Source organism: Chiloscyllium plagiosum, unplaced genomic scaffold (genome assembly GCF_037043375.1).
Source record: "Chiloscyllium plagiosum isolate Xiang-an unplaced genomic scaffold, Cpla_swu_hap1 HiC_scaffold_11, whole genome shotgun sequence".
In the NCBI taxonomy this organism is placed as follows: Eukaryota; Metazoa; Chordata; class Chondrichthyes; order Orectolobiformes; family Hemiscylliidae; genus Chiloscyllium; species Chiloscyllium plagiosum.
The window spans coordinates 29805610-29822483 of NW_028270149.1; the positions used below are offsets into that span (position 1 = coordinate 29805610).

At 38.8% G+C, this 16874-nt stretch overlaps 1 protein-coding gene across 3 annotated transcripts in view; it reads right to left on the minus strand.

Annotated features, from left to right (window-relative positions):
• amot (angiomotin) overlaps positions 1 to 16874 on the minus strand; it is a 132153-nt gene that overhangs the window by 20112 nt on the left and 95167 nt on the right. For all 3 annotated transcript variants that reach the window (XM_043704943.2, XM_043704945.2, XM_043704944.2), the window contains 2 exons: positions 15241 to 15385; positions 5871 to 5963 (listed from right to left, as the gene is read on the minus strand). In XM_043704943.2, the coding sequence (XP_043560878.1) occupies positions 5871 to 5963; positions 15241 to 15385 (238 nt within the window). The remainder of the gene's footprint in view (positions 1 to 5870; positions 5964 to 15240; positions 15386 to 16874) is intronic.

Here is a 16874-nt window from a genome sequence, read left to right on the forward strand (position 1 = left end):
TCAACACTGCAACAAAGTAAGGCCAATAAAGTGGATCTGATTTTATAAATTAAATTGTGCAGTCTCTGCTAATAAAATTGACGATCCAAAAGAAACGCATGCAAATACAGGGTTTTGTTTTCTCTGAATAATGAGAATATTAGCAGCTTCAAAATTATGATCTTTATGTTAAAAATACTGCTGTGAAAACCACACTTTGAAAATAGTTCAAGAAAAGGCCTTTGTTGGGAATTCTGTGGGAAACTTACTGATTAGCTGCTTGGTATGCAAGGGGTACTTTCCAAGTTCATGAGCCAAAGGAAATTCAAACCACGGAAGACATAATCACTAAATTCATTACTCTGCTCCAAGCAATCTTCGTCCATTAGGGCCGGCTCTCAATTTCAACAGCCAAGAAATCACAGTAGGACATATGCATGATTTTGCTAGAATATCATCCCATCACATAATTGAAAAATCATCAATAAGACAAAGATATCCAATCCTATACCGTGGACAGGCAAAAAGAAAAGACTTGCAACAGCAGCAGCAAATGGCATTTACTTTCTTTTTGTTTATATTTGTTTCTTGAAAACTTATTCAAAACTCACATCTGCTTCTACCGAGAAACAAATAAAAAGGGGGAAACCACATGCAAATATTCTTTGGTCTTCAATTATTCTGACAACTGCTGCCTCCTTACTTGGCTGCCTGTATTATACTAAATTGTGCACTTCAATAGCTCCCCTTGTATAAAGTAAAGCTTCGGACACCATTTTTAGCAAAGAAACAGGGTGCCTGCAGCACATCAAAGCTCACCGCACATTCCAGAGACTGTGCTCTTGGAAATAAAGTGCACAGCATTTGGGGATTCAAAGATTAAACTTGCCAGCCACGTTGGTGTGGGAATGCCTTGATGTTCTGACTGTATTCATATATGGAAAATCAAAGCAACACTTGGAATTGATTATTCAAAGACTTACACATTTAACAAATAAATCTCAGGCCGATAACACATTGCTAGAATAATGCAGTTATTAAACCATCGGTTTCAAACATTCTTTTTCCAAAAAAAAAATGCCATGAGAGTTTTTATTTGAAGGAAGTCAGTGTGTGATTAAAGCAGTTGGATGGATTAAATTAAGCTATGATGGATGCTGGAGTTGTAATTGAACAAATTATGTCCCCCCTAAAGAATGGAGCAGACAGTTTCAGACAACGCATTATGTTGTGCCAAATTTATTACAGACCTGAGTATAACTTTCAAATAAAAACTACACATTTAAAAATAACAATATTCAGTGGCAGCAGGGTCCAGAGCAGGAATTGGGATCATTAAGTCATTTGTTAGAATATGTTTGAAAAACTGATAACTGTTGTTACTAGTTATTTAATGTAATAGAAAATTAGAAAAGCAAATTTGTCCCAATATGACTTTATATTACAATGCATGTTGGAAAAACAAGGTTTAACTCACAATATTACTTAGATCAATAACCTGAAACCATTCTCAACAGAATACTCTGACACTACAGAATTATAAGGACAGAACTCATCGTTGCAATGCTAAGACATAAGATATAGGGAGTGAAGGTAGGCCATTCAGCTAATCATGTCGACCTTGCCAATGACATTATGGCTGATTTGATCATTCTCAAATCTACTTTCCTGCCTTTTCCCCATAACACATTATTTCCTTGATGATTGGAAATCTCTTTCTCAACCTTGAACATAGCTAACCATAAAATCAACAGCCCTGTGCAGTTAGAATTCCACAGATTTGCTATTCTCAGAGAAGAAATTCCTCATCTGTCTTAAATATGCGACCCCATATTCTGAGATTATGCCGTCTGATCCGCGACACTGTCGCATAAGGGGAACCAACCCTTCTGCATCTACCCTATCAAGTCTCCAAATAACCTTGTATGTTTCAATAAGGTTGCTTCTCATTCTTCTACATTCCAGCAAGATCAAGGCCAACCTACTCAACCTCTCCTCATAAATCCATCAGTTTCTTGTATCAGCCTACTGAACCTTCTCTGGACTGCCAACCTTGCCAGTATATTTTTCCTTACATAAGGGGTGAACAACTGTTCACAGTATTCCAGCTGTGGCTTGACTAGTGCCTTGTACAGTTTTAGCAAAACCTTCTTGTTTTTATACTCCCCTTTTCTTTGAAAGGAAGGCCAACTTTCCATTTGCCTTCCTTATTACCTGAAGTTGGTTGGTAGCTTTTCTGATTCATGGACGACGACTCTCAAATCCCTCTGATTGCGCAGCTTTGTGCAGCCTTTCTCCGATTCAATATGATTCAGCTTCTCTAATCTTCCCTCCAAATTGCTTCATCTCACATTTTCCCACATGATGTTCCATTACATTTGCCAAGTTTTTCACCGACTCACTTAAGCTATCTATACCCCTCAAAGTTTGTGAGAAGATTTGTAGCTCGGGTGCTCGTTGTTGTGGTTCTGTTCGCCGAGCTGGGAATTTGTGTTGCAGACATTTCGTCCCCTGTCTAGGTGACATCCTCAGTGCTTGGATATTAAAGTCAGTAGCTACAGAGGGAGTAGATGCACTGTTAGTAAACTTCCAGAAATCTTCAATTCTGGAAAAATCCCAGAGGCTTAGAAATCTGCTAATGTAACATCTTTATTTAAAAATATTAGGAGGCAGACAAAATGGTAACTATAGGCCAGTTAGCTTAATGTCCATTATTAGGAAAATGTTAGAGTCTATTATAAAGGATATAATAGCAGAGCATTTAGAAATACATAATATAATCAAATAGAGGCAGCATGACTTCATGAAGGGGTAGTCATGTCTGACAAATTTACTGAAGTTCTTTGAGGGAATACTCAGCAGGATAGATAAAGGGGAAGCAGTGGATATAATATGTTTTGATTTTTAAAAGGCATTTAATAAGGTACCGCACATTTAGTTTGTTTAATAAGATGAGAGCCCATGGTATTGGAAATCGTGTACTAATATGGCTAGAGGATCGTTTGACTTACAGAAGACAGTTGGGGTAAGGGCATTTTCAGGCAACCTGTAACTGGTAGTGTGCCGCAGGGATCAGTGCTGGGTCCACAATTATTTGCAATGTATGTTAGCAACTTGGATGGGAAAAGTGAAATGTATTGTAGCCAAGTTTGCAAATGACTCAAATAGGAAGGCAAGTGGTGTTGATAGCACAAAAGGTCTGTAGAGGGGTATAGACATCCTCAGTGCTTGGGAGCCTCCTGTGAAGCGCTTCTGTGATGTTTCCTCCGGCATTTATAGTGGTTTGTCTCTGCCGCTTCTGGTTGTCAGTTCCAGCAGTCCGCTGCAGTGGTCGGTATATTGGGTCCAGGTCGATGTGCTTATTGACTGAATCTGTGGATGAGTGCCATGCCTCTAGGAATTCCCTGGCAGTTCTCTGTTTGGCTTGTCCCAGTCGAACTCAACCGACCACTGCAACGGACAGCTGGAACTGACAATCGGAAGCGGCAGCGACAAACCACTATAAATGTCGGAGGAAATATCACAGAAGCGCTTCACAGGAGGCTCCCAAGCACTGAGGATGTCTATACCCCTCTACAGACCTTTTGTGCTATCAACACCACTTGCCTTCCTATTTGAGTCATTTGCAAACTTGGCTACAATACATTTCACTTTTCCCATCCAAGTTGCTAACATACATTGCAAATAATTGTGGACCCAGCACTGATCCCTGCGGCACACTACCAGTTACAGGTTGCCTGAAAATGCCCTTACCCCAACTGTCTTCTGTAAGTCAAACGATCCTCTAGCCATATTAGTACACGATTTCCAATACCATGGGCTCTCATCTTATTAAACAAACTAAATGTGCGGTACCTTATTAAATGCCTTTTAAAAATCAAAACATATTATATCCACTGCTTCCCCTTTATCTATCCTGCTGAGTATTCCCTCAAAGAACTTCAGTAAATTTGTCAGACATGACTACCCCTTCATGAAGTCATGCTGCCTCTATTTGATTATATTATGTATTTCTAAATGCTCTGCTATTATATCCTTTATAATAGACTCTAACATTTTCCTAATAATGGACATTAAGCTAACTGGCCTATAGTTACCATTTTGTCTGCCTCCTAATATTTTTAAATAAAGATGTTACATTAGCAGATTTCTAAACCTCTGGGATTTTTCCAGAATTGAAGATTTCTGGAAGTTTACTAACAGTGCATCTACTCCCTCTGTAGCTACTGACTTTAATATCCAAGCACACATCCATAGGTCCAGGTGTCTATCAGTCTTTAGCCCTATTAGTTTTCCCAGCACTCTCTCTCTAATAACAGTTATGGTATTTATTTTCTTTCATCCTTTTGCCTATTTAGTAATTTTAGAATGCTATTAAATGTCTTATACTATACAGACTGAAGCAAAGTATTTATTTAACTCATCTGTCATTCCCAGCTTCCCCACTATTATTTCCCCACCCTCATTCTCTAAGGGGCCTTTGTTCACTTTGGCTTCACTCTTCCTTTTTATACATTTAAAATAAGATCTTGACGTCTATCTTGATATTCCTTACAAGTTTACAATAAATACTGCTCACAGTTCAAATGGTCATGAAGCATTAAAATTTCACACACTTGCAATATACTTTGTCAAAATCCAAGTGATGATCAATAAAATAGGAAGCATTGACTTTAGAATCAATGAGGTATCATTACAATCGAAATTCAAAATACTGCTTGTGTTTTTATTGAGTTTCTCAGAAACTATAGCAATCATTGGATATTGAACTGTGTCATGATCAGCAGACAAGATGTTCATTAACTCTCTACTGCCATATCAGTACAATAGAAGAATTTTAAATGAAGTTCGAATATCAACGATGATGTGAACAACCCATTCCATTATTGGTTATTGTGCCAAAAAGTTATGGTGCACAGCAATACAGAACAGGGACAAATGCAATTTTAATCTAATCCATGCTGAGTGATGTATTTCCTCATGGGAATTAGGGTAGAACATTTCAAAGGGAACAGCCATCCATGGGCAATCTTCAGCATCGCTATGGTGGTTGGCTACTATCAAACAATGGCAGCAGTCCACCAGAAAGCTCAACATCCATCCTCTCAGCTTCAGGCACCAAGACAGCGAGACAAATAAAGTACAAAAACTGGAAAAGGAACAACTTATCTGAATATCTTCCATAAAAATTAAATTGATTTTAATTATAGCTGGAGTACATCCAGGGTTGCACCTTGGAAGATACCAATAATTATAATTTTGTTCTGTACAGCCTGAAGCCTGTGTGATATTGGTCAATGAAATGTTTTTGTAGAGCCCTGGGGTCGGGGAGTCCAGAACTAGAGGGCATAGATTTAGGGTGAGAGGGGAAAGATATAAAAGAGACTTAAGGGGCAACATTTTCACGCAGAGGGTGGTACGTGTATGGAATGAGCTGCCAGAGGAAGTGGTGGAGGCTGGTCCAATTGCAACATTTAAGAGGCATTTGGATGGGTATATGAATAGGAAGGGTTTGGAGGGATATGGGCCAGGTGCTGGCAGGTGGTTCTAGATTGGGTTGGGATATCTGATCGGCATGGACTGGTTGGACCGAAGGGTCTGTTTCCATGCTGTACATCTCTATGACTCTATGACTCTTTATTTCAGGAACTTGTGTCCACTTAAGTGGAGTCAAAGGCAATCAAAGTAATGGTCACAAAACTCTTTACTGTATGTACTTAGCTTTGCAACAAAACATTCAACTTGCAACTTTAAAAGCCATTGACAATGTCAGAACAGAATCCTTTTCAGATGCAGAATGATTGTGGATTAGTTCCCAGGCTTTCGCAGTAGCCTTGGTTATTGAATTAACTAACAGTCTCACACTGTCCAAACAAGAAAAGACCACTTACTTTGCCCAATGAGCTGAGCAATAGTTTTTCGGCTGTCTTCAGAACCTTCACACTCTTTAACAGCAAGCTGTTTGTTAGCAGTTTCCAATCGATCTACAATTTATAGAACGCAAGAAAATTAAACAATAAAATTTTGGAGGCAAGTGGAACAGTTTTTTTTTTAAAAATATTTGTTCATGGAACATAGGCATTCTAACTAGACCATCATATATTGCCTATCTATAATCATGCTCAGGAAGGTGGTGGTGAGCTGCCTTCATGAACCACTTCAGTGCTGAGATGCAGGGACACTTAGTGCTGTTAGGAAGAGGGGATGTTGAATTTTGACCCAGCGACAGAGAAGCAACAGCAACATAGTTCCAAATCAAGATGTGTGGTTTGGAGGGGAACCTGCAAGTTATGGTGCCCCCATGAATCTGCTGCTTTCGTTGTTCTACTGAATACAGGTTACAAGATTGAAATGTGTTGTCAAAGGAGCCTGGATTAGTTGCTGCATTATGAAAATGGTACTTTGCAGTACAGTAATTCTTCAAGTAGTTCAGAGAAACTAGCTCTGGTGCCAATGCTGCAGATACCAGTTGGCAAACACAAAAGTAGTTCCCACATCAGTAAACTTTTAAAATTTATGATTTCGTGTTGTACCACTGTCAGATCTGGGGAAGATCATGCAAACCATTTCTTTTAAACTTGTTTTCACTTGAAGTCGAGTACAACTGATCAATAGGCAAAATCTCGGCTTCTCAACCTCCTGTGACAAGCCTAGTTTGTGTTTTTTGCCACTGGTTAAAACCAGGAGAAAGTGAGGACTGCAGATGCTGGAGATCAGAGTTGAGAGTGTAGTGCTGGAAAAGCACAGCAGGTTAGGCAGCATCCGTGGAGCAGGAAAATTGATGTTTCGGCCATAAGCCCTTCATCAGGAATTCCTGATGAAGGGCTTATGCCTGAAATGTCGATTCTCCTGCTCCTCGGATGCTGCCTGACCTGCTGTACCTTTCCAGCATTATACTCTCCACTGGTTAAAACCAACCTTTTCAAGTAGCCGCTTTGCAATTAATGTTACTACAAATGTAACTTTGCGGTGGTCTCACTTGTATTCAAAGCTCACCTACATGGAAGAGTCCATAACTAGGAGACACTTTTAAGAATGAGATAAGTGCTTTAAAATAATGGTTTATTGAACCAACTAAAACTTGAAAGGACAAAGTCCGTGGTCTTGATGAATTAGATATATTTTTCATACATATAATATACATATCAGAAGAATTCAGGAGATAGTAGAGATATTACTACCCAAATATAATCATTTGTTAGAAAAGGGTGCAGCAGAGGACAGCAATAACTAATGTAATTCCAATACTTAAGACAACTGAAATAACATACCCAGGAAATGACAAACCAATTAGCTGATCATCTCTAGAAAAAAATAATACAAGCCTTAGAGTGAGCATAGAAAGAAAATTTAGAAATTGAAAAGGAAAATATTCCTTGACCAACCTTACTGATTTTTGTTGGAAGAGTTAACTAGAATACAATGGCGTTTCAGTAGTTGCAATTCATCTGGAGTTTCAAAAGGAATTTACTAAAATACCCATAACAGACAAATGAATGTCAGACAATGTGAAATGAGACTTGGCAGAATAGATCATGAGCTGGCTCCAAGACAGGAAACAGGGAGCATCGGTAAATTGTAGTTTTATTCAGAGTAGCAGAAAGTGGGAACTGGTATTCCAGACAGATCAGTGCTGGATCACCACTCTAGAATATTTGCATTAAAAATTTTTGGATTTTGGAATCTAAATATACTTAGTAAAATTGCAAATTACATAAAACCAGGAGAGAATTAAGCAAGGCTGCAACAAATTTCCAGAATGGAAGAGCTCAGACCAGAGTGGCAGCGTCCCTACGTTTGAGCCAGAAGGCCCCAGTTCAATTCCAATCTGCTCCAGTGGTGTGTCATGAACACAACGGAACAGGTTATTTGAAAATATCTAAGCTTCAATAATGAACAAATGATTGATAAAGAAAGGGAGGGGGATCATCCATTACTTGGAAAGCACAAATACATTGAATAGAAAAACAAAGAGATCAGAGTACAAATACATCAATCACTAAAAACTGTTCCACGGGTTAGCAAGACCTTTTAAAAGAAAAAAGCAAACCAAGTACCAGATTTTAATTGTGGAAGGATGGGATTAGAAAGTTGGGAAGTTATCCTAAGCCTGTATCAAACCTTGGGTGGACCACACTCAGAGTAATTTATGCAGTTCTGGTCACTAAGATGGCAGTGGAGTAGGACTCCTCAGCCAGAGGCCAGCCCCTCCGTCCATTTCTTTTTCCTTTTTTTTGTGCTATTTTTCCCTTCTTTTTTCTTATCTCCTGTCATTAAGCCTCGGCTGAAGTCATCATGGACTCCCAGCCTTAGCTCAGATTCCCAGCATACAGAGCCTCAAGGTGAAATCTGGCATGGTTTGGAGGCGAGGGCTGGTGCAAACTGGGTTGGAGGGACTACTGTTCTTAACTTTTCATTTCTTTATTCTTCTAATTTATTCCTATGATTTTGTACATTTGTATCTAAGATGGCGTGAAGGTCTGGAATGTTGGACTTTTTCTTTATTTCTCTAATTTTTTTCCTAAGAATTTGTACTTAAGAATCTGTACCTAGGTAGCATTGTACCTAAGATGGTAATATAAGTGGCGATTTGTAAACTTTTCACTGTACTCATGTATGTACATGTAACAATAAAACCAATTTACAAATCTACACAGATACAGTGGAACTGGAGAGGGTGCACACAAGATTTACAAAAAAGTGATATCAAAAATAAGGCTGCAAAATATCAGGAAAAGTTTAAATTAGCCAATAAGGGTTTTTAGAATTACGAAATGTTATGATAAAGTGGATATGGAGAGAATACTCCTGCTTATGGAAAAGAGTGGAACTAGAAGTCATCATAATAAGACAGACACCATAAACTCCAACAGGGATTTCTGAAGAAACTTTATCAGAGTGAAGCATAAACAAAGGCATGGACTGATTGGGATGAATTGCCTGTTTCTGTGCCACATATCCTACGTGAAATCCTAATTGATATAAAACAACCGTAAATGTACTAGTATGTCGTACAGTTGTCTAAAATGAAAATTCCCCACTGTTAATGGTTCCCTGCAATAAAACAAGCTGGTTCTACAGTAACAGGGGGACCACAACTATACTGGCAGAATTACTTCCAAAGCTGTTTTCTAGTATAAATGCACCTTTCGCGCTGGCTCTCTATTTTGGACAGAGATGAAACGTATCAAGTCAATAGTTGTCAATTCAAATACTAACCAACCTGGTACACTCAAGTTACAACTGAAGTACAACTAGGAAAAATTCAATAGAACGTTTCAAATTGCATATTAATGGATATCTAGAAGCGAGTTTGCAAGCTGGAATCTAACAAAGAGATTCTGATGGCATATATGGTAATGAATATCCATGTGTAATTCATACGGATCCAATACAGGCTACTGCATCAGAATGAATGTCAAGTTCCTAAAATTTTAAACCAAAATTGTGTTGCTGCCCTATAAATAGACAATTTGTATCATTTTTGAAAATAGTTGCCGTACATAAATTCTTTATACTCCTTTGACAATTAGAATTTGACCATAAGCAGGATTGTATACCTACCACTGTAGAAAATAACAAAAATATCATATTCCTTTGCAATATCACAAGTGCAGGTTTATTGAAATTTATGCTGGTTTAGGAAAATTTATTACATGTTTTCACTTGTCTAAGTTACTGAATACCAGTCTGATGAGCTCATTTGAAACTCTATTTTCATACTCTGCGCACTCTCTCACTTCCCCTCTCACCTGCTTTACAGAACGTCATTTGTTTTTTTTTAATTTTGTTACAAACCTTTTGGATCTATCATGTTTACATTTCTTTACAAATATTACTTAGAATTCTATCCTATCCATCCAGTGATGAGTCATTTGTATGTGCAATACATAAACAACACATTGATTTCAAAAGTAATAGCACTACTTGGGAAAGAAAGCATTATTTTTTAAACAGCTAAAATGCAATAAAGTGCAAAAAACTAAATTTGTAATAGAAAGAACAACAGAAACAAACAGGAGAAAATGTATGCATTTCACAGTTTATAATTAGTATTATTTATTTTTATACACCTCAACTTCTTGGCAAATTCCTCCACCCTAAATACTTGCATGTATATATCATTGCTTTAACACTGACTTTCTTTGGAGTATTCTTTTCCTCCCCTTCATTGACAAAGGCTTCAGTGTCTGTCACGTAACCTGGAACATTCCTACCAAACTTTGCCACCTTCCTCTACAGCCTTTAAAGTTGTTATGCATATACAAGTATTTTGACCAACTTCCGAAAACTCTGAAGCCAACAGAATTCAGTCTTCATACTTTGAGAGATATCTTTATACAACAAAACCGAAGTAAATGCAATTTGTTAACGTTCAAAGCAAAATAAACTACAAGGCGGGAAAACGTTCAGGAGAACAGAAGCTTTGGATGGAAGTATAATATAAGGGTGAGGATGAAAGCAAAGAAAGCAACAGGAGAGAAATGGAACTTCGTCAGGCAAATGAGCTAGGCTATTTCACCAGCCTTTGTTCATCCATCAACCAATAAGAAGCATCACTGTATTCTATTGTTGAAACTTATTTCAGCTTATGCCTCCACTAGTCTACCTGTGAATCTACTCCATGTGTTGATCGGTTTACAAGCAGTAATCTTCTAACATTCATCTTAAACTTGCTATTCACTAATTCAACCCTGGGGCCCATTTGTTCTACTTCACAGCCATCAATAACTATTCGCTGCATCCCCGATAACTACTTCTAGGGTTTCCTGAGGAATCTATCCCTGGTCTTCTCCTTTCTTTAGCTGAAAGCACAATCTGGATTTCACTGACAACGCATATTGACAATACCTAGCTCTAACTCACCAAAACCTACTCTCTATCCCTCCACTGTGTCAAATTGTCAGACTGCTTATCCAACAGCCATTATAGGCTAAACAGAAACTTCCTCCAACAAAATATTGGGAAGGCCATAAACACTGTCTTCCATCCCCAATAAAAAATCCACCCCATCATTAATTCCATCCCTCAAATGGCACCTTTCTGAGGTTGATCCAGACTATGTGCAACTTCATTGGGAGATGTGATTCCCAGAGGAGCTTTCAACTACAAATCTGAGCCATCACCAAGACCCCTGCTTCTACCTCTGTACCATCACTTATCACAGCTTTTCTGCTGATACAATAAAGACACAGATGAGGGTATCATACACCTAAGTGCCCTCTCACATTTTATCCTTTGCAAACTTGAGGTCATCCAAAATCTGCTGACAGATCTTAACTTGCACCAACCACCATTTACCCATCACTCCTGTGCTTTCTGATTTACACTAGCTCCTGGTTGAGTAATATCTCGATTTTAAAACTCAGTCAAATCATCCATAAACTGGCCTCTCCATATCTACAATCCTCTCCAGTCATACAATAATCTGATCCACCCTTAATTCTCCAGTTCTAATCAACCCACCACTGCAGTCTATGCCTTCAGTTGTCCCAGTCCTGAATCCCCTGTTTAACCTTCCTGCCTCTACATGATGCTTTCCTACTTCAAGACTGTCCTTAAAACCTACTGCTTTACAAGTTTTCAGTCATCTGCTCCAATGTAGAGTGTCATATAATGCCTAATAGAGCGTTTTGGGACAAAAAACAAAAAACAGTATAGCACAGGAACAGGCCCTACGGCCCACCAGCCCACCAAGCCCATAGAAACACATGATGCTTTTCTAAATTAAAAACATTTTTCCTCTGTGTGGTCCATATCCCTCTATCCCCTGCCTATTCATGTATTTGCCTCACGATGCCTCCTAAATGTTGCCATTGCATCTACTCCAACCACCTCTTCTGTCAGTGCATTCTAGGCACTTACCATCTGTAAAAACAATCTGCCTTTCACATCTCCTGAGAAAACTTTCCCCCTTTTACCTTAAATCTATATGCTCTAGTACTGGCATTTTTACCCTGGGAAAAAAACTCCGACTATCCATGCCTCTCATAATTTTGTAAACTTCTATAGGCTGTCCCTCATCCTTTGACGTTGAAGTGAAAACAAATCAAGTTTGTCCAATCACTGCTCATGACTAATATTCTCCAAAATAGGCAACATTCTAGTAAACCATTTTATACTCTCTCCAAAGCCACCACATCCTTCTGGTACTGAAGTGACCAGAACTGCATACAAAATTCCAGATATAGCTGAACTATAGTTCTATACAGCTGCAACATGACTTGCCATGTTTTATACTCTATGCACTAACAGATGAAAGCACGCATGCCATATGCCTTCTTGACCATGTAGCCACTTGCCTTGCCACTTTCAGGAAACTGTGGACCTGTAAACAGATATCCTTATGTTTGCTGATGTTATTAAGGGTGCTACCGTTCCCTCCTGTATTAGGCCTTCCAATTCTGCGCCCAAAGCTCCAACCTATTTATATCCTGCTCTCTCCTCTGCCAATCCTCTTCACTGTCTGCAGTCCCCTTAATCTTTGAGTCTTCCACAAATTTACTAACCAGATTGTCTATGTTCTCTTCCAAATCATTTATATATGTCTTAAACAACAGTGTTCCCAGTACTGATCCCTGTGGAACACCACTGGTCACAGATCTCCAGTCAGAAAAACACCTTCCACTGCTACTCTGTCTTCTATGGCAAATCCAGTTCTGTATCCATCTTGCCAGCTCACCACAGACCCTAGGTGACATCACCTTGTCAAAGGCCTTGCTAAAGTCCATGTAGATTACATCCACCGCTCTGCCCTATTCAATCGTCTTTTCCACTTTCTCAAAGAACTCAATCAAATTTGAAAGACATGATTTGCCCCACACAGAGCCATGTTGCCTATCATTAATACATATTTTCCCAAATGTGAGTAAATCCTTTCTCGAAGAATCTTCTCAATAATTTCCCTCCAACTAATGTAAAGCTCACCAGCCTGTAATTTCCAGGATTATCCCTCTTATTCTTCTTAAACAAAGGAACAATACTGACTATTCTCCACTGACTATTCTCTGGAACCTCTCCTGTGACTAAAGAGGATACAAAGACTTGGTACATCACCCCAGCAATTGCCTCCCATCAGAAACTTGTCTCACAATGCTTTTCAAAACACGCAACATCACCTTTCTTATAAGGACATGCCCTAGAATATCAACATATCCTTCTCTAGGCTCATTACCAACCACATCCTTCTCATTTCTGAATACTAATGCAAAGTATTTATTAAAGACCTCACCCATTTCCTCTGGCTCCACTCATTAATTCCCTCCTTTTTCCTTGAGTGGATTTACCCTTTCCTTACCTACCCTCTTGCTCTTTATATACGCATAAAACACCTCAGATTTTCCTTAATCCTATTTGCCAAAGAAATTTCCTGACCCCTTTTAGTCCTCCTTAACTATTTCTTCAAGTTTTTTCCTTCTTTCATTATATTTAGCAATGGCACTGTCTGTCTTGGTGGCACGGTGGCTGGCTCAGTGGTTAGCACTACTGCCTCACAGCGCCAGGGACCCAGGTTCGATTCCAGCCTTGGGCTACTGTCTGTGTGGAGTTTGCACATTCTCCCAGTGTCTGCATGGGTTTCCTCCGGGTGCTCCGGTTTCCTCCCACAGTCCAAAGATGTGCAGGCCAGGTGAATTGGCCATGCTAAATTGCCCATAGTGTTAGGTGCATTAGTCAGAGGGAAATGGGTCTGGATGGATTATTCTTCGGAGGGTCGATGTGGATTTGTTGGGCCGAAGGGCCTGTTTCCACGCTGCAGGGAATCGAATCTAATCTTCAGTTTCCTAAACTTCATTATGCCTTTTTTTCTTTTTGACTAAACTCAATTTCTCTTATCAAAGTTCCCGAATCTTGCCATCCCTGTCCTTCATTTTTACATGAACATGCTGGTTCTGAACTCTAATCAACTGGTATTTAAAAATTCTCTCAGGACAAATGTAGGTTTACCTTCAAACAGCTGCCCTCAATCTACATTCCCCTGCTCTTGCCTAATATTGTCGTAGTTAGCCTTTCCCCAGTTCAGTATTTTCACCAGAGGACTACTCTTATCCTCATCCATAAGTAACTTAAAACTTGCCGAATTATGGTCACTGTTCCTGAAATGCTCCCCACTGAAACTTTGATCATTTGGCTAGCTCATTCCCCAATTCCAGATCTGGTATGGCCCCTTTCAGAGTTGGACTGGTTACACATTACTTTACAAAACCCTCCTAGATGTTGTATTTATATAGTAGCTTAACAATGTAATTGTTGCCATTGAACGTTTGGATGTAGGACAACAAAATATGTTATCCACACAAGGAAGGCCACAAACCCCAAATGCTACAATTTATAAAGTGTGTCATCATTCTTCCCAGAGTTGGAAGTCTAACTATTTACTCTCAAATATTGGCTGATATTTCAACAAATGAAACCTGCTCAAAACACACATGAATCAACATTGTAAGCTACATCAGCAAAACAACTTAGCAGGCAGGTAAATGAGGAAAATATTCAATTAGTTAGTTATTAAAGAACTGAGGCTATAAATTGAATAGATTTCAGAGTAGCTGATCAATATCTTCATTTAAGACAGGCAGAGGAATTTTGTCAATCTCCTTGACCACCATAAACTTCTTTGCAGTTTCAAAAGGCAGAATATTAAAGAACCTGAGCACGTATAGCAGGGAAGCAATGTTTGTTTAGCCAAATACCATTACAGTGACAGTAACCAACCCAACCCCATTTATACGAAATGCTTTATGCTCCTTTTCAAATATTTATTGTAGTTAATCAATAAGGAAATCAAAAATTATGGGGAAAAAGGCAGGAGACTCGCATCAAGGACTCTCAGATCAGTCATGATCTCATTGAGTGGTGGGCAGGCTCAACGGGCTGAATGGTCTACTTCAGCTCCATGATCTTAATCCCTATCAAATGATATCATTGCATCTACCTTACTTGCTGCTGCTGATGGCAAAATTCAATAATCCTTTATTTAAATAGAATCTAACTTTTCCCTTTGCCCCCATCACAATGATCCCCAGTTAATGCACCCAGGAGAAAGAATTTTTTGCCAGCTAGCATTCATAAATTTAAACTTATTTTATAACCAACTCCCCTCTTGCCAATTAACTTTGTTCATTAATACATCGTTCTTTGACACAGGAAGGCAGACATTTGTCTATGATTCTATGCGAGGTGAGCAATAGAGAAGAGTATTGCTATCGTGGAATGAACCAAGTCACCAAATACAAAACTACTGAAGCATTAAGACACATTTACCTCTCAAATCTCGATTGAAGTCGTAAAGTCTGCGGATTTCACCTTCTAACTTATTCCGCATAGCTTTTTCCAAGGTTTCTTTCTTGGAAGATGATTTCACCAGGTTTTCATAAGCTTCTGAAACTCTCTCAATTTCCATCTCCAGCTACATGAAAAGAAAAATTTCCAGTCAGCTCCTTCACTAGTGCCTGAAGCAACAGATTCACAGTATATGCATAATACATTCAGGAGATCAGAACAGATACAAGCACTGGAGTTGGTTCAGAAATAAGAACCATCATTTTTTGACCAGTTCAAGGTAGTACAATGATTGCAGGCTGATGCCAATATTGGAGCTGTCCTAAATTCTAAAGTGCAATATGTTGAGAATATCAAACTCATATTAGCAAATTACTACACTCAAGTCAGAGATTTTGAAATGGAATCCCCAGGGGACTCAGATCAGATTTCAATTAACCTGCTTTCAAATTTCTGGTCTTTCTGGATTTGGTGACTCACTAACACTCCAAACCTGTTGGAAAATCTTTTTACAATAATAACCCTGTTTCCCTTTGAGTAACTTAGACTCTCTTTCAGACGTTATAACAGAAAGGTTCTCAGGAATATATTAATATCTGCAGGGAGTCAGGCAGATGGAAAATCTCAGATCAGTGGTCAGACCAGTCAGTACTGCAACTATCAACATAGTGACACACAGAGATTCTGAATTATTTTAAAGCATACTAATGGGAAACCAGTTTTTTAAAAATGAATTACTTGAATAGGTGTTCACTGATCAACCTTAACTGCAATGAAAAACGTGTAGTAACTTGCATTTTGGACTAACCTGTGGACCAGATCACTCTAAGAACCACTGTTCTGACACACTCCTGGATGGCCTTCATTAAAAACAATGTCATCCAAAATTCAGTTGCCCATGCTCTTTACCACACCAACTTTTGTCCACTCATCATGTTTGTGCTCAAAAGGTCTACAGTAGATCCAAGTTCAGCAACAGGTCAGTTTAAAATCCTCACCTTTGTTTTCAAGTACTTCCATGGTTCCACCCCCCATTATCCTTCCTCCATCCTGACAGGATTCCAAGATATCTGTGATTCTCTAATCCCAGTGGCGTTCTTGAGCAACCCTGATATTAATCACTACACTGTTAGGAGCTGTACTTTCAAATGTCAAGATCCCAAGATTTAGAACACCCTCTCCAAAAACTTTCTAACTCTCTTTCCTCCTTTAACACACTCCTTATAATGGCCCCGCTCCCCTGTCCAATACTTCCACATGTGGATCTGCCAAGTTTTGCTATATCATGAAATGTCTTGGAATATTTTATTGCATTAAAGAGACTTCATAAAAACTAGCTGCTGCAGTAAACAACATACCTTGGGGCTGAAGTCACAACAGGGCGGAGTGATATTTTCTTGTCCTTTAAGGACCTTAAAGCAGTCAGATTTTTGACAATAATCTCAGTTTTCTGAGGTGATTTTTTTCTCTGGAGATTCCACACAAAGTATCAGAATTACTGAGTTCAATTTCATAACACATTCTGGCAGATGTGAACTCTTGACTCTAGCTTGCTTATTCAATAACTACTTGGGTAGTAGAAAATTAAATGATCAAGTCCATTATAGAGAGAATGG